General features: G+C 38.5%; 1 protein-coding gene across 3 annotated transcripts in view; it reads left to right on the forward strand.

The window, feature by feature from the left end:
- The window catches only part of BNC1 (basonuclin zinc finger protein 1), a 76,976-nt gene extending 60,831 nt beyond the window's left edge, over window positions 1-16,145 (forward strand). For 2 of the 3 annotated variants that reach the window (XM_074600327.1, XM_074600326.1), the window contains exons 2-5: window positions 7,835-7,937; window positions 8,103-8,338; window positions 9,578-11,505; window positions 13,546-16,145. In XM_074600327.1, coding sequence (XP_074456428.1) covers window positions 7,835-7,937; window positions 8,103-8,338; window positions 9,578-11,505; window positions 13,546-14,227 — 2,949 coding nt within the window. In that variant the 3' untranslated portion in view covers window positions 14,228-16,145. Of the gene's footprint in view, window positions 1-7,768; window positions 7,938-8,102; window positions 8,339-9,577; window positions 11,506-13,545 lie in introns of those variants that run through there. The other variant, XM_074600324.1, reaches the window with a different exon arrangement.
- Window positions 16,146-23,067: the final 6,922 nt, after the last annotated feature.

A 23,067-nucleotide genomic window follows, 5' to 3' on the forward strand; every position in this document is an offset into this window, starting at 1 on the left:
GTTTAAAGAGTAGCAGTCTGTGTGTGTGTGCGCTCACACGCGCACACACGCACACGCACACACATTCTTTTCTCTTTATAATTATTTTGACAGTGCCATTAACAAGAGTTGCCCTAAGGGGCCCTTTAGGGTAAGTGACATGCATGAGGAGTGATTTTCATCCCACAAGTAAATCTGTGATTAAAGTTTGGCCTTGTAGCATGCAGCCTTTCTCAGAGACGGCTCCCTTCTGCTTCCTCGCCCAGCTGCACTGCTCGAGACTGCCCAGAGCTCCTCTCCATTAGCCGCGAAAGCTGCCGCTGAGCCCGTGTTTGCTGTAGGGTTGGGAGTCTGTATTTAGTTTATTCTATTATCTCAGCTCCTCCACCTCGGGACTGTTCTCAGTTAGAAAAACTATTTAACAAAGTGGCGATGTGTGAACTCATGGCCCATAATTCAGTGGCCAGCTAAAACTGTCTTTTAAATCCACAAGTATGGTTAATTTGACGGGGTGGTGCCATCATGTGAAGGTATTACCTAATTTCAATTCCATCTTACCGAGCTTTTTCACTTCCCCACCCCCCCTCGCCTTTTGGCTGGGTTTGAGGATGTTTCAGCAATTATTACAAGGATAATTAAACATTTTCAGCTCAAGGTGCTCAACTGCACCCACAGGAGAGAGACTTGGTCAAATTCTAGGCCAAAATTTGCTTTTTTCAGACCCTCTGAGGGAGTGGGTAATGGAATAATGCAACTTGCTGCAGGATCTGGGTTGTAAATACTCTGCTTACATGTATTCTCAGGCGGTGGCTGTTTAAAAGGAGGTCAGGTTTTGGTATCTGACCCCAAATAAACAATATTAATATAGACATAAGGATCCAGACAATTAATGGGATGTATGCTGTGGTCTTATCTAGAAAATGTATTCAACTTGTGGCCATTGTGTTCTTTCAGGAGTAAAAATCATAATATAATTTCCCCACAGAGAAGGCGTAAGTGGGAATTGAGTGGTATCAGCACCAGCCAAAATTTTCAGCACAATAGGTGTTAAGTTAAACTCCTGAATCTATCTTTGGCCTCTGAAACAAAAGCTTATTGTCTGGATTTTTCAAAGGTTCTTGCGCCTTCTGAGCTTAGGAGGAGCGTACATGGTCAGTGTGTACAAAAATCAGCCCGGTGACTGAGGAGCCATCGTGGATTTAGGCACTGGGTTGTGAGTGTAACTTTGTGTTTAGTGGCACTGTAAAAGGCAAGTTGTGGCCTATCTCCAGCTTTCCCATCTCTCTCCTAGTTGGTCTCTTAAGCAGGAGACAAGAATTTTGCTAATTTCTTTTAGTAATAAGCAGTTTGTCAAATGAATCATCTAGGGCTAGCCTTTTAAACATGTCTGTTAATGGAGAAGGTTGGAGCTATTTGGTCGGTGCTGTTTACTCTGTCACATCTGTGTGCGACTTCTCTCAACTTAATTAAAAGCTCAAAATACTGGACTGCTTTCTGGATACAACAGTTTAGAGCAGACTGTTTTCTGGATACAGAAACTATAAGGCTTGTTTGCGTATTGTGAAAGATGTTTGTTGTTACTTAGTGTGTTTATTAAATAACTATTAAGGGCAGCTGTTACTTTGTAAGAAACATTTTTTGTGAGATAAGACTGTGGAAATAGTGTGTGTAGCATTCAGTCCGATATAATTAGAACTCTTATAAGGACCTTTTTCAAGTTTTAATAATTTTATATAATTATATTGCAACAACCAAAGGTACTTGAGTAGGCATAAATGTACGTGAATGGAAATCCCTTTGTTTCAAGAGCTAAGGTTGTCAGAGGCAGGCAGTGTATGTATACTGTAGGTGTCTAACTTGCCTGTACGGCTTTGACCTCAGCCATAACTGAGAACCTTAAACACGTGACAGAAGAAAACACATCAGTGCTGAGCTGAACATGTGCAAGTTTTAGCACGGGCCAAGTCTATGTTGTGCAGAGTAACTCTCAGATTGGCCTTGCTGTCACACCCATACGTATGTAGGCACATTTCAGTGCACTGTTGCTTGGTGAGCGTCTCGCTTTTCTCCATTCCCTCCGTGTCCTCCCAGCTCTGCTTGCAGGCAGCGAAGGGTTTCCATGTTCTGTCCATCCTCCAGGCATCCCGTTTCCTCTTTGAAGTGAGCATGTCAGGAAGAAGAAGATGGCCCAGAGCCTTTCCTTGGAGGTGCTGCAGGGGCCCTCCTAATGTTCTCTACAGGCAGATAAAATTCATAGCCTTGGAATATGTTGAAATTCTCAAGGAACAATAGAGATACAAGATGCTTAATATAAACTCTAAGAAATGTAATACCAACCTGCAGTTTAGGTTTAATTGTTGAACTATGTGTTCAACAAGTACCTACACCATCTGGAGCAGCCCAACACCTTTTGTGATTGTACTTGGAGTGCACTAGAATATTTTTTAGTTCCAACAAACTGCAGGGAGATCAACAGAGTATCAAAAACTGAAGTCTGTGTTTAGGAAGAACACGCACAAGGGATAAATATGTACTATACAGTGGAAAGGGTGGATACAAATACATGTGGGATAGCTGAAAAAAGCCAAATATTAGTATGATACAGATAGGCACAGTTGTGTTGTGATACAGTGAAAGTAAGGTGGACAAAATGTAAATTGAGAACTTGTTTTAAATCATGACAAAACTGACAGACGGTATTATTTATCAGTGGAATATATCCCTAAGGGAAGTGGCCAAAGTTGCCTGACCAAAAAAATGAACAAAGCAAAGCTTTGCTCATTGTATGATATGAAAAAGTAGGGCATTTACATAGAGATGCTTAAGATAAGGGGTTTTTTTTAATTTGTCTCTGCTTTCAGTGGTTGTTCAAAGGATTCAAATACAGGAGTAATCAAATGTAACTGGGTGATGAAAAAAGAAGACTTATTTAAACTTCGCAACCAGAAGAAACCCAGTAGATAACAGTAAAAACAGGAAAGAAAACAAATTGGACAGGAAGGCTACTTTGCACTCTTGCATAGTTACTGTTTTCTTTACTGAAAGATGCACATAGGTTTGAATTTGGCCTTGGTTTAGCTGTGGACTATACTTTAAGAGATGGGAAATGTATCCATCCCTTTACTTCCCTTGCAAAACTTCTACAAGGTGCAAGCAAGAAAATATTTCCTAATAACCAGACATATGTCCCATGCTTAATTTCAAAAAGAGAGCTTAATTTCTGTGGATTATTCTTAATATGTGAGAAAACTGTTATCTGTACTCTAGGAAAGTAAAAAAAGCTTTCATGTTTTAGCTGATTGGCAGACAAAAATAATCTTTACAGATTGATCTTCCCCTGTTATAAATCTTGCCTCTTTCTCCACAAGTGCCCTTACTGAGGAGCCACTGCGAGCCTATTCTGCAGAAACGGGACACGTCCCAGTTCTTTCCTATAGGATACGTGCTCACCAGAGCGCATATCTTAGAGGGTTACATATATTCAGTGGGATTACTTTTTCTAGGGAACGAAGGTGAGATGGCCACAGGAGATACGGCTTGTTGCTAGAAGTCCACAATACAGGACATGGAAAGCTGTATCTGTTATATCATCTAATGAAAGTTTCTCTCACACATTTCATTCATGTAACTCCTATTTCTTCTTCAAACTTGCATTGCAACTGATAGGAATTTCTTATCCCTTCTTGCAAAAGATGTTCCTGTGACACGGCATCAGTGACATCATTTTGTCAGTAATCCGCACAGCAGAGCAGCGAAGCTCTGGTGCTCTTCGTGCAATGGCAGCAACTTCAAAAAAAGTAGTTTCTAAAGTGAGGGGTAGCTTTGTGCAAAGATGACAAGGGTTTTTCTTGGATGCCAGAAACAAGTGAGGGTGCTGAGCTGCGCGTTACTGACGCTAAATACCACCAGGGTGATCTGGGACTTGCTCTTCCATTTTACTGGTATCTGTGCTTGCAGCTCTCAGCGCCTGCAGAGAGCCAGACCAGCTTTCTAGCATGAGCCGAGATCTCTAACTCCTTCCTGACAGGGTCTTCAATATTTACTTACTTTTTAATTTATTTCCCAAGCCAAAGTGCTGTCAAACCAGCAATCCACTTAGCACTGGATGAGCTTTGCTACAGTTATACTGCCTTTCTTCTCTTGCTGCATTGTTTTAAACCTGCTGTTAGTATGTTGCAAGTGAGCATAGGTCCCAAAAGACTTCAGGAGAGCATAAATGATCTCAAACTTGCTTTACAAATCAAAACCTGATTGTATACCCAGAATCAGAATGAATTTGTCCCATTAGCTTGTGCTTTTCTGTAGCTATGAAGGCTGCGAGTGGGTTGCAAAGAAACATTCAGTAAGTTTTGAAGCATAATCGAAGCCACATCAATATCTGGCAAAAAAGATGTCAGCAGTCGTCACTTTCAGGCAACAGATGTTAGGATTTCTTTTTCAGTGATTAGTAGTTGGATGTTTTTCAGTGGACGGTTTCATGGTTCATCTGTCTCTCTTGTAATGAAGAATCATTTTATATTAAAAATCTGATGTTCAAATTCCCACAGTCATGCTGGTAAAAACACTGAAAATTTTTATCAGAAATTTCAACTCTATTTAAAAAAAAAAAAAAAAAGAGAATAAAGTGTTGCTGATAATGGATTTGGAAAGATCCATTTGTGAGGGAGGGAGTGACTGGAAAGCAATAACAAGATCCTTGAGGATAGCGTAAGATTTATTTTTTTAAAACATCTGCTTATGTTTCTGGAAAATGAAACTGAATAATAGACCTGAATGAAAGGATTGCATTTATAAAAATTTCCACTTTAATTTCCATCTACATTTCCAATCCTTTAATTACGATTTTGAAGCTTTATGTGTATGCAATACAGAAAGTTATTCCTTTGTTCTGTAGAATGAAATTGTGTGTACATTCCACTTGTTGGGAATATAAAGCTCATTAAAAGACTTGATATAATTACAGTACCTTAGAATAGGCATATTAAGGATGGTAGGATTAACAGGCAAAAGACAAGCATATTAATGTCATGAAGTTTTGTTAAGTTTCTCTTCATTAAATTCTGATATAAGTTAATTTGGGAGATAATCGAAGTGCCTCTTTTAAAAGTGCCTTTTTAAGTCGAACAATGAATGAAGATTTTAAATTGTGACTCACTGATCATTTTAAAAGTTAATTTTGCCATGTTCTATATTTTCTGTGACTATATTAACACAAATGTTCCTAGAAAAGTTTTAGGAGACACGGACTCTAACAAGCACAAGTGAAAGGAAATGCTACCAATCTGAAAATCACACTGGTTTTTCCTCAGGGATTCTTACAAGTAATTTTTTAAGTCAGCAACAGATCCCTGATTTGAGGGTATACCTTTGATACATTAGCAGTATACAAGCGAACTATGTCTAAGACTGGCATCCAGAAGCAGGAATGTATTGGCTTGAGAGTGGATCAGTTCCATATTTAGAATAGAAGGGGAACTCTACTCCCTTTCTAATTGCTGCTTTTATACATGTAAAGCAAAATGTCTTCCTTTTACTGGGTTTTGCATGTGAAGTCTTCTACACATATACAGGAAGACTAAATACATGTACAATATGGAAGAAAGATCTCATACAAGGTTATGAAATGCAAAATTTTGTGAGGTATATCTTTCTTGTCTAATTACAAAAATTAAGAAGAAAAAAATAGTTTTAAAGGTCAGTGGTTTGTGGAACAAGTCCAAAGGAAAAGGAACAAAAAAAATTTTGAAATCTCAATTAACTTATCATCATGACAGCTTTCTCCATTGTGCATATTTCTGTTACCTCTTGCAGAAAAAGGAAGTACTCTCTTGTAATTTTGTCTGGAGGGACTGCAAAAGATGCATTCATGGAATGCGTTGTAACTTACTGAACCCTATGGAAGGGCTTCATTCTGTGAAGAATACATAGAATACTATGTGTGTACAGACTCAGAAGACGTGAACTGCATTATTGCTTGATATCTTGTGATAGAAATGAATCATCAGCTAACTACACATTTTTTTCCAACCTTTCCATAAGAAATTTATGGCTTTTTATTGTTATATGAAAATATTTTAGCATCTAAGTGAAAATATATCCTCCATTAAAGTGAAGCAATTCACACTGTGTAGCGTATTGATGTGTATTTTATGACTTTATGGGGAGCACAGAGCTTTGCCCAGGAATTCACTATTGTGCAATGGCTCCTTTAAAAGATTAAAGACAAAGTGATTCAGAGATTTCAGTAGCCCTGTTGCCACTTGTTCTGATCCTTCAAATAAAGATGAATCTCAGCATCAAGTCACTGCAGTTTGGAGATGTGCATGTAAGCAGCTCCTTGATAAGCCAGATACTGAGATTTTAAAATCTCTCAGTCCAAATCCAGTCTTGTAAAGCACTAGGCATCCAAATGTCCCACACATGCTTGCTTGTAGTTGAGCATTGTATGTAGTGTCCTCTTCTGCCCCGAGTCAGTCAAAGAAACGCCCAGTGCAAACCCCAGTGAAATTACCCTTCTCTTGTGTCCTTTTCATTTTAAACATTTCCTTCATCCATCTTTCTTAGCCTGATTGTCCAAAAACTTGTTTCTTTGTATGTTTTCCAAAAGTGCCAATGTGGGAATGCCTGCATTAAAAAGACTTTACTTTTTTCTTCAAGTCTTGTCTTGCTTTTCTATGGGTATTAAGCAGTGGAAGTCCTCATTTTGCATAAAACCCTAGGAGCAGCAGCAGCAGCCAGTAGTGGGCATAACTTTGCCTTATTTCATATTTACCTCTCTGTACTTCAAAATGTAAAACATTTTGTGTTAAAAACATAAAAATGCAAATGTGTTACAATTGCATAATCTCACCTTTTTTTTGTATTCTAGTGGAGACTTTCCATGCATTAATTTCTTTACTTAATAAATATTCCATTTATGCAGGAACTAGTAGTCTCAGTATCAGATCCAAGCAATCCAGAATCCTACAAGTGCTTTGCTCTATAGCAGTCCCTATGGAGCTTTAACTAGGACCTCAAAGTTGTCTGTCTGCCTTCTGCAGCAGATGGGCACATACAGAAGAAAGCATATATTCCAGGAAGCATGTTTGTATTGCCCTGTTGATTAGGAATATCTGAATAGTAATTTGATTTGCATTATAGATGACCTTGGTGAGAGTAAAGTGATGTACAAATTGAACCGTGCCACTGGTTGTTATCTATCTGTGTGTTCCATTTTGCCTATTATCTTCAAGCGTTTCCTTACAAAATGTGACTGCTATAGTCTTTGAGGAGTTGGAGTACTTTTTGGTGAGCTTTGTTACTGAGAAGCATTAGTGGACTCCTTTGTCTTTGGCAGGATACATATTAGTCTGTGTGGATGCTGCTGTGTGTAAGGGATGGCATCTATGCAGAGCCAATGCATTGCTGATTAGAGCTTCCTATATTGCAATGTGGAGTTTCAGCAAAACTTCAAGAGAGTGGGACTTTCATCTGTATGTCTTTGTTTTGAAACCTTGCTGAAAAAAGTCATCTTACACGAAGATCATAGCTTAGGCGAATGCACAAGAAGATTTTATTACTGTTATAAAGGTGCCTCAGCCTAAGTGAATCCACAGAAGTGTTGCTATGTGTGTCATTAAATATTTTGCTTCCATAATATTCTAGTGTTCTAACTGATGACCAGTTCTCTTTAACGCAGAGGTAGTCTGGCATAACTCAGGTTTTGTCTGGATTACTTAAATTGCACATTGATAGGTATGTGCTGGTATGTTACCTCTGTCTTCATATGGATTTTATGGGTCTACTCTATATGTATAATCTGCACGCTCTAGATGGTTCTTATATATTACCTACCATCCTTTCTATTGATTTCCAGGCTATCCGATGCACTCTCATGAACTGTAGTTGTCAGTGTTTCAAACCTGGGAAAATAAATCAACGACAATGTGACCAATGCCGGCATGGATGGGTAGCACATGGTAATATTTGTTCTTACAATCTATATAAAACCTTTTAGGATCCACCTCACTATAGCATGCTTTTTGTGTCACCCCTCACCCCCCCAATCCCCAATATTAGTTACATTCAATTCTATCTATCTCTTATGACTTAAGTTTATTTACATTTTGTGGTTTTATTTTCAGCCCTGAGCAAATTAAGGATTCCCAACCTCTACCCATCAAGCCAGGTAGAAATAGTTCAATCCAATGTTGTCTTTGATATCAGTAGCCTCATGTTGTATGGAACCCAAGCCATTCCTGTGCGCCTTAAAATTCTGCTAGATCGGCTTTTCAGTGTTCTGAAGCAGGAAGAGGTGATTCAGATTCTCCATGCTCTGGATTGGACACTACAGGATTATATACGTGGATATGTACTACAGGTATTTAGAGGGTTTTTTTTAATATAAATATAATAGTTAAGTAATATTTCATAATGTTTTCTAGCTTAATCTTATAAGTGGTTCACAATGCATTAACAGTATGGTACATCTGAAAGGCAGTACAAGCTTAGTGCCAGAAAAGAAAGGGTGGATTTTGGTCATTGCTCTCTTTTTAGTGAGACTTAACTGAAATCTTCCTACTTTGCTCAAATCTATCAACAAAGGTAAGCCAAGATAAAAGAAAAAGTTACAGGGAATGTATTAAAGAAAAAAAGAAAAGGCTTCAGAGCTTGCTTTAGTATTATTTAAACAGTGAGTTTACTTTTATACAGCAGAATAATACATTGACAAATAAACTTGCCATCATTTTAAACACCAGGGACAATATTCGTCTCTGGTGTAGTGCTACTGACCTTACTGCCTTACTGGAGCTACATCAAGAATGAATTTGGCCCTATGTGCTTACACTGATGTTAGTCCTTGCTACTGTGGAAGTTACCTTTTATGTAAAGTAACATTATGATCTTACATTATGACACAAATCAATATTTAATGGTCTTGATAATCTTGCTTTTTAGTGTTAGGATTAAAAATATGGAATCAATTACCTTGAACCTCTACCACATGAAAAATTTATAATGTTACGTTCTTCATCATCTTAGAAACTCTTACATGCACTGTGAAAAATCTCAGTAGGCCATCAAATACATGTTCTGTGATAAAATATTTATTGTAGTTATTGGGAAAAGTTAGGCATAGCTAGAGTTTGAAAGAACTCCAACACTCTAGTGTAATTACAGCTGTGCTCTGTGAACACTGGCAATAGATCAATACAGGTTCATTTGTTCTCTGATCTTAGTTGCTTGGAAGATTATTAAACTTGCAATGAAAGAATACTTGACTTAAATGAGGAGCTAAATCTTGGTCTGATTGCTCCATCTCTGCTGTCTGTACTTACATGATACTAACTGTTGTTCAAATGACGTGTCTTAATTTTTGTGGAAAAAAGTAGTTTATTGGAAAGTATTACTGTCAGTTCAGAAAGAAATAATATCACCAATGTGGTAACACTTGGAAGAAAGTATCACAGAATTGGCATTAATCTCTCATCAAATAGAATGATTTTATCATTTCGCTAGAGAAGAATTTTTAGTTCGTGAAAGAATGACAGATTTGGGGGGAGGGTTTTTTTGTTTGCCTTAACTAATGTCTGACTCATTTAAATATTTTTGGCTTTAGGATGCTTCAGGGAAGGTGCTGGATCACTGGAGCATAATGACCACTGAAGAAGAACTGGCTACTTTACAGCAGTTTCTTCGTTTTGGAGAAACTAAGTCCATTGTAGAGTTAATGGCAATTCAAGAGAAAGAAGGGCAATCAATTATAATACCACCACCAACTGCTAATTTGGATATTAGGGCATTCATTGAGAGCTGCAATCAACACAGTCCTAATTTTTCTGCATCCTTGGACAAAATGAGTCCCACCAACATTCATCCCTTTGAGAATATTGTAAATAACATGGCTTTCATGCTGCCATTTCAGTTTTTCAGTCCAGTGCCTCCACCTTTGATAGGTTCACCACCAGAAAGACATTTGATTGAGCAAGGTCAAGACCATAGCAATGAAACTAAACAAGATGTTCAGATGCCATTTTCTGAAAGCAGCTTCTTAACTTCTAGTTCTGCACCATTTCAAGTTGAAAATGAGAGGAGCATAAATGGTCCAGATGTCATCACTAAAACAGAAGATGATGCCCTTTTAAGTGATTCCAGTTCACATAATACAGCAGCAAAGCTTGAAATGACAGCACTATCTCCAGAAAACAAAATGAAATCTGTTGAAAAAAATGGCACTGGGCCAAGGAAAGGGCGTGTTTTCTGCACTGCATGTGAAAAGACATTTTATGACAAAGGTACTTTGAAAATACATTACAATGCTGTTCATCTGAAGATAAAGCACAAATGCACAATTGAGGGCTGCAATATGGTATTTAGCTCTTTGCGTAGTCGAAATCGTCATAGTGCAAATCCTAACCCCAGACTCCATATGCCAATGAATAGAAATAACAGGGATAAAGATCTAAGAAATGGTTTGACGATTGCTGGACCTGGAGATAGTAAAAGGACAGAATTTACAATTTTAACTCCGGATAGCAGAACTATTACCAGCTATGCCAGCTCTTGTACAGATTCGAAGGGTCAGGCTGGATTCCCCAGTATTGGACAGAATGGTGTCCTCTTTCCAAACTTGAAGACAGTACAGCCTGTTCTTCCTTTTTATCGTAGTCCAGTCACACCAGCTGAGCTTGCTAATACTCCAGGTACTCTTCCTTCTCTGCCTCTTGTTTCTTCCTCAATACCAGAACAGCTTGTTTCAAATGAATTGCCATTTGACATGCTACCCAAGAAGAAATCTCGTAAATCAAGTATGCCTATTAAGATAGAGAAAGAAGCTGTTGAGACACCTAATGAAAGTAGTGATGTTGCCAGTTCTGAAGATGATACACGTCTACAAGTGGTAAGCGATGGAGAGCTTGAGACCTGTGAGCATAAGATAGAGAAGCAGGTGATCGACAGGGTGGAAAAGCACCCCCATTCAGGTAATTCATGGAAATCTGTCTCTGGGGTAGAGGGCCCAAAGTATTTTGAATCTGTCTTTGCACCAAATAACAAATACATCAAGGATATCTCTGAGAATGAATTGCATCACTGTGAGAAAGAGGTTAAACCAGAAGAAAACCAACCATTAAAAATAGTTTCCCATGAGATTTTATATGAAGATCCAAAACACCACCACAATGATGTTATAAAACCAATGACTGAACCCCCCATGTATATTAAAGAGCAGTCAAAGCGCAGGATTCCTAAAAATGACTGCCCTGAATTGCAACACCACTTGCTGACCGGGGGCTTTTTCAGCACTTTGTCAAACAGGGGTGCTGCCATTCCTTGTTTTGAAGACTCTAAAGATATGGATCATGTCAGTCAACATGCACTAGGGATTCAGAAGGAAGAAAGCCGCTTTCATTGTGACATCTGTATGAAGACTTTTAAAAACCCTTACAGTGTAAAAATGCATTTTAAAAATGTACATCTCAAAGAAATGCATATTTGCACAGTTGAGGGCTGTAATGCTGCTTTCCCTTCTCGTAGAAGTCGAGACAGGTAAGAAAATTATAAACAAAATTGTATTTATTTTACCATCACAATGGAGCCTAATTTGAAATTGAAATGAGTGTTTGAGGAATGGAGCCTGCAAAGATTTTCTGTGTATCCTCATATAACAGGTACGATAACTTATCAGAACATTCATGAAATGAAAATCCATTGAAAGAAACGTTTCCTTTCCACTAGACTACAAGGTATTAAATAAAGCCATGAAAATTTCATAACTGATAAAGACTGAAATAGTTGAAAGAATACTTTATAACACAAAGGGAAAGCCACGAGGGTATGAATTCAGCAATTTTCCAGTAGATGCATGTGTGGACTTATATGTTTAATATGTACTTTCATGTGTATTTTAATGTATGCAGTGTTCTTTAATGAAAAAGCAATGAGATCAATTCAGGAAATCCTCACTTGCCCTTGTCCTTGTTTTACCCAAGCATTTTGAAGAGAGTGGTGTGAAAAAGCCCATAAGAAAAGCAAGATTACTCTGTGTCAGTACAAAATTAGCGTTACGCGGTGCTGGTTGAACGCTACCTGGTGTGTATCCACATCAGTAGTGCTTTTATTTGAGATTACATATTAATTCCTAAACTATATCATAATCTTCATTCGGTTTACTGTTAGCTGCAGTATTGTGTTGCTGTAAATCATTTTCTTTCAGCCTATTATGCACCTAGGCTGAGAAACAAGAACTGAAGCTCTATTGTTGACCATCAGTTATGTATCTGAATTGCTAAGTGATAGATAGCAAACCTGTTAAAAGTGGGACTAAGTGTTGTAAGTTTTCAAACTCTCCTGTAACCGTGTTACAGCAGCTTTTGGCTGCAGAAAGCATGCCTGGATAGCAGTTCAGAGTGACACAAGGTTTAGATTGTCTGTAATCTGCTAGGAGTACTGGAGCCAGCTGATGCAGTCCAGAGAGAGGATGAGCTAGTCTCTGAGGACTGGCCGCTGCATCTGAGATGCACAGATTCATCTGCCGCTGGCAGGGCTTCATACCCTGATCTGCTGCCTGCATCTTCCCAGATGTGAATTCCTCTCTGCTGTAATTGTGCTATGGGCCACAGGAAAGGAGGCCAGTAGTAAGACTTGCATTCACATGCCACGAATTCCTTCCAACACCAATATATTAAGTTTTACCATAGGTGCTTTTGGAAAAAAAAAGAAAGCCAACACACAAGTTCACAAGCTTTGTGCAAAACAGTAGTTATTTGCAACAACTTTGCAAAAGTTTCTGGACATTAACATAGAGTGCTGTGACCGCAAGTGCAAAATATTTCTGTGCCCTTTTGAACGGTTCATGGTTTGGATTAAGCCATGATTGCAAGGGAAAAAATGAATGTTTTCTCTGTCTTGCAATAAACTGAATCTTCTAGCCAGGTCCTGGAAGTTCCCGGTGAGCTGATTGACAGTATTCAGTGAGGAGTACTGATTTCATATGTTTTGATGGTTTTAAACTGAATCTAGAGGTGCCCATTCAAAAACTTCAAGTTGCATAAAATGCAATATTCCTTTCTTCAAGGAAATTCCTGTCAAGGAAAAGCTCTGTACTGATGTGTCCAGCTGCATCCTGGCACATGGTTACAGTAGTTGAGATCATCAATATTTTTTGCAGACTCAGGTGTCACTCCTTTCCTGCTTTGTCCATTGTGAAAGAATCTTGTATCTTCCCCCTGCTTAGTCCATTCTCTGATCTCAGTTCAGTATACATGGTTTTAGTCTGTTCCCCAACTCTTTTCGGCCTAGCACTAGTTCTAGTGGAGCAGACAGCTACCCACAACGCAGGAGACGATCTGAAACATTGATTTCTGTAGAGTTATTTCTATATATGCCAGTGCAAGCAAGTTCAGATACACAGTCAAATGTGTAAATCATCCATGCGCACTCCCAGTGTGGCAGCTGGTCAAATTAGAAGTATACAGTTCATGCATGCTACTAAATATTGATTTATTTTTTCTTTGTTAATGATCATTATGAAACAGCTGTTAAGTGAGGCGAAACACTTTCTTGCTAAGCTTGTCTTTGTTCTTCTAGACATAGTTCAAACCTAAATCTTCATCATAAGCTTCTGACTAAAGATACACTGGAATTCAACAACCATTTCAATGCAACATACCTCTTGAAAGACATGGCTAAGGAGTTTTGTCAAGATGTCTCTTTAAAGCAACATGTTGAACATACTTCTGTAATCTTCAAAGGAATGAACAGAACAGGCAGCTTGGTTTTTCCAATGAGCAAAATTAGAGAACCCTGTTCTGAGAGTTATGGATACGATCCATTGAATGATGGAACTGTTCTGGATCTAAGCACTACTTCCAGCATTAAATCTGAGAGCAGTGCTCATTCTTCTTGGGATTCTGACGGAGGAAGTGAAATATGCACCATGCCCTTGGATGATAGTGATGAAAGCTGTGAAGGACCCAGCCTAATGCCCAATGATGAACTCTACCAAGACTGTACTTTAATTGAGAAAGCTAGTCAAAACTTCGCAAATTTACCTTCCAGTTTGCCAATAACTTGTCATATATGTCAAAAAACTTATAGTAATAAAGGAACTTTCAGGGCTCATTACAAAACTGTGCATCTCCGCCAGCTCCACAAATGTAAAGTCCCCGGTTGCAACACAATGTTTTCATCTGTTCGCAGTCGGAACAGGCACAGTCAAAACCCCAACCTGCACAAAAGTCTGGCTGGGTCACCAACTAGCCTACAGTAAGATCATGCTGATCTTAATTTATTTCTGCTAAGAATCAATCATTTCAATTAAGGAATGTGTTAACATTAGTCTTATTTAAACTCATTTGACTTCTAGCCCACTCAACAACCACAGTCAAATTCTTTTCTCCTGTGTGTGCTCTCCAGCAGTTTCATTTAGCAAAGCTTGGTGCTGTAGTTTTTGTGCAATTGTTTGGTTTGATGTTAAATAGCTAAAGCTTCTGTAAGGAAAAGAAAGCATCTTAGAAATGGGGGAAATATGGAGACATTAACTAAAGTATTTCTGATACCTGTGAAGTATTACTTGACAACAATAGGAGCTTCAAATGAGAAGCATCATCCCTTGTGTTTACATGTTAAATGGGTTGTGTTGTGTAAGACAGGAGTAGTGATTGGGATGAGTTTCCTCTGGTTGGACTGAGAGTTTTGGGGCTACCGTTTCGTTCCTGAGACCCTAATCTGAAGCCGACTTGCAGTATTAGTGGAACATGGTATTTGCAGTTTACTGTATCCCAAAATCCAAAAGATAAAATACAAATTTGGGAAGACTTTGCATACAGTCCAAATTTTCTGAAAATCCTGCAATCCTTACTCTTTAAGTTGTCATTTCACTTGAATAAAGATTGCAGTATTGTGGCTTGCTTAGAATTTAATACCATTTGCTTTGCAAAAGCAGGCACTACTGAACTTGGCAGGGTTGCCTGAATAAATCTGAGACATTCTGATAAATTATAGTGATAGAAAGAATGAATTGGTTAAGCTAAAATTTCTAAACCACAGCAAATGCATCCATAAAATAGGGGGAAAAAGAAAACCCTTTAATTTAAAATGCACTTTTGAGTTCCACTTTCAGATAGAGAAAAGTTTTTGTTAAAAATGGGGGGAAAAAAAAGAAAAGAAACAAAAAAAAAAAGGAGAACCAACTAAATATCCAGGCTGCTTAAGACTTTGAAGGTGCCATTCTAAGCTTTTGCGAGACAGAGATGAAATTGATGCAGTAGATATCTTCCATGATTCAGCAGTTACTGTTTCTCTTACTGGTGGGGGGAAAAACATGTTGATCTTTGTAACAATAGAAGAATGCTTGTTCTCATTCACACCTTTTTTTATGAGATATTGTTCAATATCTGTTAAAATGTTTAATATCTCTGTACTGGTCCCTGTAATTAACAGTATTCTGCGTTATGTTCTATGCACTTAAGAAGACTGGTCTTGCATTGTATTTAAAAAACACTTTAATATTTAATTTGTAGTCACATCATACAAATGCTGTATGTGTACTTGTGGTGCATCTTTTTTGACTGAATCATTTCCAAAAAGAAAAAGAAATAAGAAAGCAAGTCTTACAGTACCTTTTTTTTTTCCACTTTAATTCACCAGTTGAAATCTGTTGATCAATTCTAGTATGCAAGCATGATATCGACAGCACAATCTGTACATATTATACCAAAGCGCTTACAGTATTTGTGGTTTCTAGAACTAGTCTAGTTTTCCAGTATAACTGGATCCTAGTCTTTATTCATTTTTGTGACTGAATAAAAATTGACTGAATTTCTGGATTTCATATGTATGTAGAAAGGATAGTACAATGCTATTGCCATATGTCTTGATGTTTAACTTATTCTAAAAAATACTATGGTATTGTAACCATTTCATATTGTATAAAAGAAACAAAAGTGGATTGAATATTTCACTAATTCTTTTGAAAACTGGTTTGTGTGTGAGTATGGGTTATGCAAGAGAAAAACATGACACAGTTGTAAATGTTTGTGCTCACTAGAAATGGTTTCCATGCATTGTGTAAAGTAATCTTCTATTTTTTTAATTTACAGTAGGTTTATGTGATATTTAAAATAATCCATTTGTGCTTGAAGGTGTCAGGAAAAAAATATTAGCCTGGGGAAAGTTGTGCCATTGCTTTGAGGTTTTGTGTTTTGGGGGAGGTTGGTGTTCTGGGGTTTTTGGGGGGAGTTGGGTGGTGTTTGTTTGTTGTGGTTTTTTTTAAAAGGGGAACTCATATCAGTGGAGATGATGGTTTGAAAGCTAAGGGCACAATCATAGGAGTAACAATTGCTCCCAGCCTTTTGATAGTTTAAGTCAATGATTTGTTATCCAGCTATTTCAAGCTCTTTTTTTTATATATGTATATATAAACCTATTTGTTTAATCATAAATGGTGTTTTTTTGAAACAAAGTGTGATGTAAACTAATCCTGTAATGCCCATTAATTTAGCTTTCACTGTGTCTAAAAAGGAAACACATTTGTATACCCTAATAATTTTGTATGTGTTAATAAAAACAAATAATAATGCCTCTGGCTGATTCAGAAAAGTAGGGTTTTGTGATTGAAAAAACTACTATTCTTAATTTTTATTTAAAAAAAAAAATCTGAAAACACATTCCATCTGTAGAGAGCACTGTTTGGATAATGGTGCTAACTTATTCCATAATAAGGAAGTGTCATTATTTTAATGAGCCATTAGAAATAATGTAATAAATATTGCCAGATATTTTATTGATTTATTTTTTTTCTTGCACAGGAGGCAAGGGTAAGAGATTAGTTTAAATGCCATCAGCTAAACAGAAGGTAAATATCTCATCATTTAGAACTGTGTTAAAAGATAGATTACTTGGGGCCCTATTTATACTTTATATTTTGGAAAGGTTTTTTTGTTATTTCTCAAAAATCTGGACAGGATGGGAGGTTTATCAGAATAGGCTAAGCCCTTAGTACCCCTAGTACAGCATATGTATCTCATGAAGCATTTGTGTAGCTCCCTCCTCCTAATGACCACAATGTGGCTGGACCAAGCTTTAACATCTCCTGTTAGTTTTAAATATGTGTGATGCTTATAGCAGCCTGTATCACATATTCACCACAGATGTTGAAGGAAGTAACCTCACTTCAGAATAGTAGTACCATTATTTTTTGAGCTTTTCAGAGTCCGCCTGGAAAGCTGAAGCAGCTTCCACTGACTGAGGCTCAGTTCCAGAGATGTTTACATCTGTGATGCTGCAAGTATGTACAGTTGGAGGCTCAAATCTTTATGTGAGATTTGAACTGGGCCTGGACGTGCCCACCCTTGCTACCCAAGTATGTTGCTCCATTTTTTTATTTGTATCTTCTTTTTTTTTTTTTTCCCTTAGAAAACAAGAGCCTCAAAAACTAGATCCTGTCATCTTTCTGTGACTCCAAAGGAGAAGGCACAGATGCACACTGCGGGGTAGCCACTCTGTACGTTTGAGCTTCCGATTTCTCAGAATACAGGTATTTTGAATAGTTCTTGGTAGCAAGCCTATATTGCTCTGGAACAATGAGTGTCCTAGTGCTTACAGGAGTATTTGCAGAAATCCATTTTGAACGGAGTGTAAGGGATCTGTTCTTATAGCTCCAGTTTTCTAAGTACTTTTCAAAGAACTGCGGCAAAACCAGAGGCTATTGTTTCTGATGAATCTTTAGTGAAGTTATACACTGTAAAACCCATCAGAGTGGAGAAATAAGTTCTTAAAATACCTGTCTGATGTCCTGTATTGAATAGGAAAGCCTAAAAAACAGCTAAACTATCTGGACTCAGTCCAGGGATTTTTAAATAGGGTGCCAGGTCCTCCTTGAAAAGGGTTCACAAGCAGCTTCTGATTAATCAGCAAGCATAGGTTTAAGAAATGCAGCTAAACTAAAAACACCTTTAGAGTTTGAGATACAGCCCATAAGGATTCCATTCAGCCTGCAAGTGAGTGTTCATTTCCAAACTGAAATGAGAGTTTTACTCTGAATTGGGAAGGAGACAACGATGCAATAAGAGAAGGAAAGCTGGATCAAAGAGGTTTTGTAGAGAAAGCCAGGCTACAGGTTTTGTTCAGAGCAGCATTTACTGCCAGTCCCCCCCATTTGAGGGGAGGGCAAGACAATATATAAAAGGTAAGGTTTGAAGTTGGATTAAGTATGCATAGCATGATCAAGTCAGCTTTGAATTACTTGGAACACTTTTGAACAGTTTGCTGGCTAGTGAGATTTCCACATAACCTCAGCAAGCACGTCTCTGAAGGTAGACAGGCTTTTAGTTTCCCCTTGCCTTCACCCCCAGCCCCCAGCTCCCCGTGCCTTTTGGCACTCCTTGGATTACGCAAAGTTGCTAACTTGCAAATGTACTGTTGAAACATCACCCTGTTAAGCTCTAGCCCTGTCAGCTCCATTCCCTGTGAGCACCCTTCAGCTTTCATGTGCATTCTATAAATGGGTAAAGGAAAGGTAATGCCGTGGAGTGACAGTCCCTCTCTGCTGAGCACTTCGTCTAATTCTGCACCAGTTTAGAGCTTCACAGAAGCACTTGTAGCCCTTTGTATTGTGTCTCTGTAGCTCCTACCCTAAACTGGTAAAACTGACTATGAATTACTTGCCATTACTGCCTGCAGATACACATGTTTAATAAGCAGAGAAGTTGCTTTTAACTTCTGAGTGCAGTACTAAAAAAGTTTGTCAGACTTGTGCTTGACAAAGTCTCTAGCAAAACTCTCATCAATTTGAATTGTAAGGAGTACCATACACCAGCATCCTTCTACAATTTTTTTGAAACTTTTTTGTCCTTTCAATAAATTAAGGCCAATCCAAAAATGTCTTAAGTGTGAGCTGATTCTTTGCTTCAGTCTTTTAAATCTTTGGTCACTAATATTCTTGTTCTATAGTTTCTGCTCATTCAGTGTAGGGATTTCCATAATGTGTCCTCTTACTACTGTTATTGTTAGTTCCTACCTCTGCCACTCTTTTGAAGCTTACAAATTTAAGTAGAGGCCATCATTGAAGACTGTACACTTTGCAGGTAGTTGCAAGTCCAAGAAACTGTCAGGGTTGGACTGTGGAAATTAGTTACCACTTTCTGGGAAAGCATGTTGATGTGCTGCTTGAAAAGAGGTCCTAGAAGCACTAGAAAAATCCCAAACCATCCCTGTCATATGATGATATGAGTGAGAGAATTCGGTACTTTTGAAGCTTCCCTGTTGACTTTTTGAGGTTTTGAGTCAGACTGTAAGTTTCTTAAGATGTGTAAGACATCTCCTACTCATTCCCTGTCTGCACATCTCCTACCACAGACTAGCATTTCTCAAGTCCAGAGCCCAGCCTGCCCTTCTCATTGAAGCCTAAAGCCATAAACCCACCTACCAGTGAAGTGACTGTCAAGGATGAACTGAACCATCCTGGACTTTTTTCACCTCATCTTTGTATCCATTCAAATTCAGAAACAGCTAGTCCTAATACTTGTTCAGTCACAGTAATAAACTGCAATGGCTTGCTATTTTTTTTTTAAAAAAGAGGATCCTTGAGTTGCAAGTAACACATTATTGTTAAGGCCTGTACTGAGCAACTTACACTTTAGTAAAACTGAGCAGACAAAAAGGTTTCCATCTGAGTTCTCATTTTAATTCCAAAATTATTATTTTTAATTATAGTCATTATACAAGCCCTTTTCTAGAAAAATATTTATCTTATCTGAATCTGCTGATTTATAAGAATGACAGTATATATATGCACCCCATGCATAGGTAATTTATGCACACATATATCAATACAGAGTATAATTGCATATGCATAGGGCTGCATATTCATGTTGAACCTAATTCCACTCTCCTTTATGGTATTACAAGTTGGGAGTAATTTCAATGAATTCAGTAGAACAGGGTACATAATACTGGAGTCGTGTCTCAACAAGGATCGTAAGTTGCATGTGTGAGTACATAGGCTCATGTTGGCTGCTTATGCTGCTTTGTAATTGCTAGCTTACTGAAGCAGGTCAAAATGTAATACTTTGAAAGAACAAATAAGTTTTACTAATTTCTACACCCCTGTTTCCACTATAAAGGATGAGTTTGCAGCTATATTTCTACATGACCAATGTAACAACTGTACTATGAAAAGTGTTATCTTTGCTGGTAATATAGCATGAGACAGATCCTGTGTAGATGTAAAACACTGAGTGAGCTCTACCAGTTTAGGCAAGTTCAAAATCTAGATAGATATACCGTATGACATTCAGACAGTCTCCAGCCAAAAATTCTCAAAGAGAACAAAATGTGTGAGTATATGGTGTATAGGGATGTGGAAGAACCAGGAGTAGCCAGAGTAACTTCAGAGGAGACACTAGAAAAACAACATAACTTACTAGAGAGGAGACACGTTATTGCTGCTCTGGGAAGCTGACATCTGCACCTCTGTGTGGGATGATATAAACCTTACGTTGGATTCCTCTGCATAGAGAGGCCACGTGCAAGTGAGAGGTATACGCAGGCTTCTCAGACTGTGAACAGCTTGAATAGGCCATGCTCCAAACTAACAACTTGCCTAATGCTGTCGTGTGCACAGTAATGCAGGGCTTGTTAATAATATCTACAAAAAGGAGGGCTAACCTCTCTTCAGAAAGTCACTGTGCAGAGCTTCCAGCCTTCCCTGATGTCCTATAGACTGTGAGCCCCTCTGCCCTCCTAGGCGTAGGCAGGAAAAACTTATTTGAGTCAAAACATCTACTTAGCTTGCTTTCCCAGTACTCTGCCTCCCCCTGCTTTAGCAAAAAAACCACGTCTTTACCTTCTGTATACAAAGGATGGAATAGCTAGAGCTTCTGCCCATCCTTACCCTTCAGCTATTTCTTCATCCAGGGGAGAGGTGGGGGGGGGCACCTGGGTTTCTCTCACTGCTGTAGAGTTTGACAAAAATCTCCAGGCTCCTTTTACTTTTTCTCAACCTTATCTTGCACAAACAGAAATGAAGAACAGCAGCTGTGAATGAAACTGGGGGGCTGTAATTTGGAGGACAGCTAAAGTGGTGGTTCCAAAGGGTGAAGGAGCGTATGGAGCACACGGTTACTAATGCGGGTGATATTTGTGTACTTTTGTGTGTTATCACCATTCACAGAGAGAGAATCTTTTATGAGGGGTTCCTTCTCAAGTATTATTTGTGGCAGAAAGGGAGCAGATCTTTCTTTGTTGAAGAAAACAGTAGGAACTGAATGGAGGAGAACCCATTTTGGAAGCTATGTGGGCATCAACAGCCGGTGCCAGTGAGCAGGTGATTATATTGTGGGAGATGAGGCAGAAGGGAGAAAGATCTGCCTGTTTAAGATGAAAGGGAAAAATTCTGTATTCTCTGATTCACCTTCTCTGTTCATACTCTTTTTCCCTGTTGCATTTGGGGCTACCCTCCCTTCTTTTTCCTGTATTTGTCATGATAAAAGAAAAAAACTCTTGTAAGGGGATGGTTGGAAAGCAGTATCAGTTCGCAACACTCTTATGGTAAAGGGATGGGGGTTCTCCCCTCTCTCAAATGATGCAGTTCATCTGTCAGAAAAAAAAAAAAACAGTGCCTCCTCTTGCACTGGGCTGCCAGCACCGCATTACACACTCCCTGCTCTCTTGCTTGCACCCTTGAGCAGAGGTAATGTGAGCCTGGTACGTGCTCTGAGGATGCGTCCTTCCTGCCGAGGAGGGGAAGGGCTATCCACAGGTAACTGAGCTGGTCTGGAGCTCGGGAAACCTGCATGAAAACTCCAGCCACTTCCCGTTTGATTTTAAGCAGTTCAGCCCAGATCTGCAAAGGCATTTTATGCCTCAGTCAGAATAGTAGTTTCCGACCTCAGAAGAAAATTCTGAGAGTAACTGAGCTAATAAAGGCTTGGATGTATGCTGTGATATTGCAGACCACATAAGAATGTGGTTCTATAAAATCCTTTTTGTGTCCCTATGGAGGATTATTGCAAAGGTAGTTTTTGGATGACATTATACTTCCCCACCCTTTAATTCCTCATTTTTTTAAAAATCTTCAGTATTTATAAGCAATCACTTCCTCCACCACCAGTCTTTTTGTTTACAGCAAAATTGCAATAAAAAGTAAATTACTTTGTTTTCAGAGCTGAAGAGCAATAGCCACTCTTTGATGACAACTCCCATCCCCTTTCTGTTACCCTTCTGTGTGACTGAAATAAATCAATTTGTTGTTAAAAACTGGCATTTATTTTGTTTTACATGTCAGGCTATTATTGCAGGGAGTGGGTGATTTCTCTTTTGGTCATTTTCTGAGTCTGTCCCGTGAGGACATGTTCAGCACAGGTATATACTGCTGCACTCTTCTGGATGGAATTAGAACTGGCCAGACCAGGCTTTTCATTGCTAACAACGGGAGGCGATTCTGGTTCCGCCACACGATAGATGCCTGTATAAAATCTACACACGCTTTAGAAAAATAAAATCTAAATTTTCTTTCCTCTTGTTTCAAGAGGTTCAATGTCCCAAGCAATGCCTAACTTGAGATGGATTCCTTACAACACACTGTATTTTGTCTTATGAGGCCTGTTGGTGACTGTAACAGACCAAGATCATTAAGTGTGCAGCACAAACCAACTGTTACTGCTTTAAACTTTGAGATAATAAATACACATGATCACGTTAAGTAATGGAAATATATCAAGTGTTGCACATCTGGTTTCAGGGATGCATGTAACCCAGACAAAAACAATAGTCAAACAGGGAAAGTAGAATAATTTCCAGGTCAGTAATAATAACTGTTCCCACACCACTCAGGGGAAATCAAGCATGCGTATTTGCATTCAGATATGTACTGCAATCTCAAGAAGTCTGCATAGCCTTCTACAAAAGCATGCCAAAGTTTCTTTGAAAAGTTGTGTTTTTCATCACATTAATTACATGTTGGATTTGGGTAGAAGACCACCATCATGACGTTACATCAACAACTTTTGCACTAATATAAATACCACAAAGAATCCTGCAAACTAGAGTGAGCACACTCTATCCCAGAAATCTCTGCAGAACATGGTTTAGCAGAGCAGACCAGAAATA

This window comes from Larus michahellis, chromosome 9 (assembly GCF_964199755.1).
Source record: "Larus michahellis chromosome 9, bLarMic1.1, whole genome shotgun sequence".
Classification (NCBI taxonomy): domain Eukaryota; kingdom Metazoa; phylum Chordata; class Aves; order Charadriiformes; family Laridae; genus Larus; species Larus michahellis.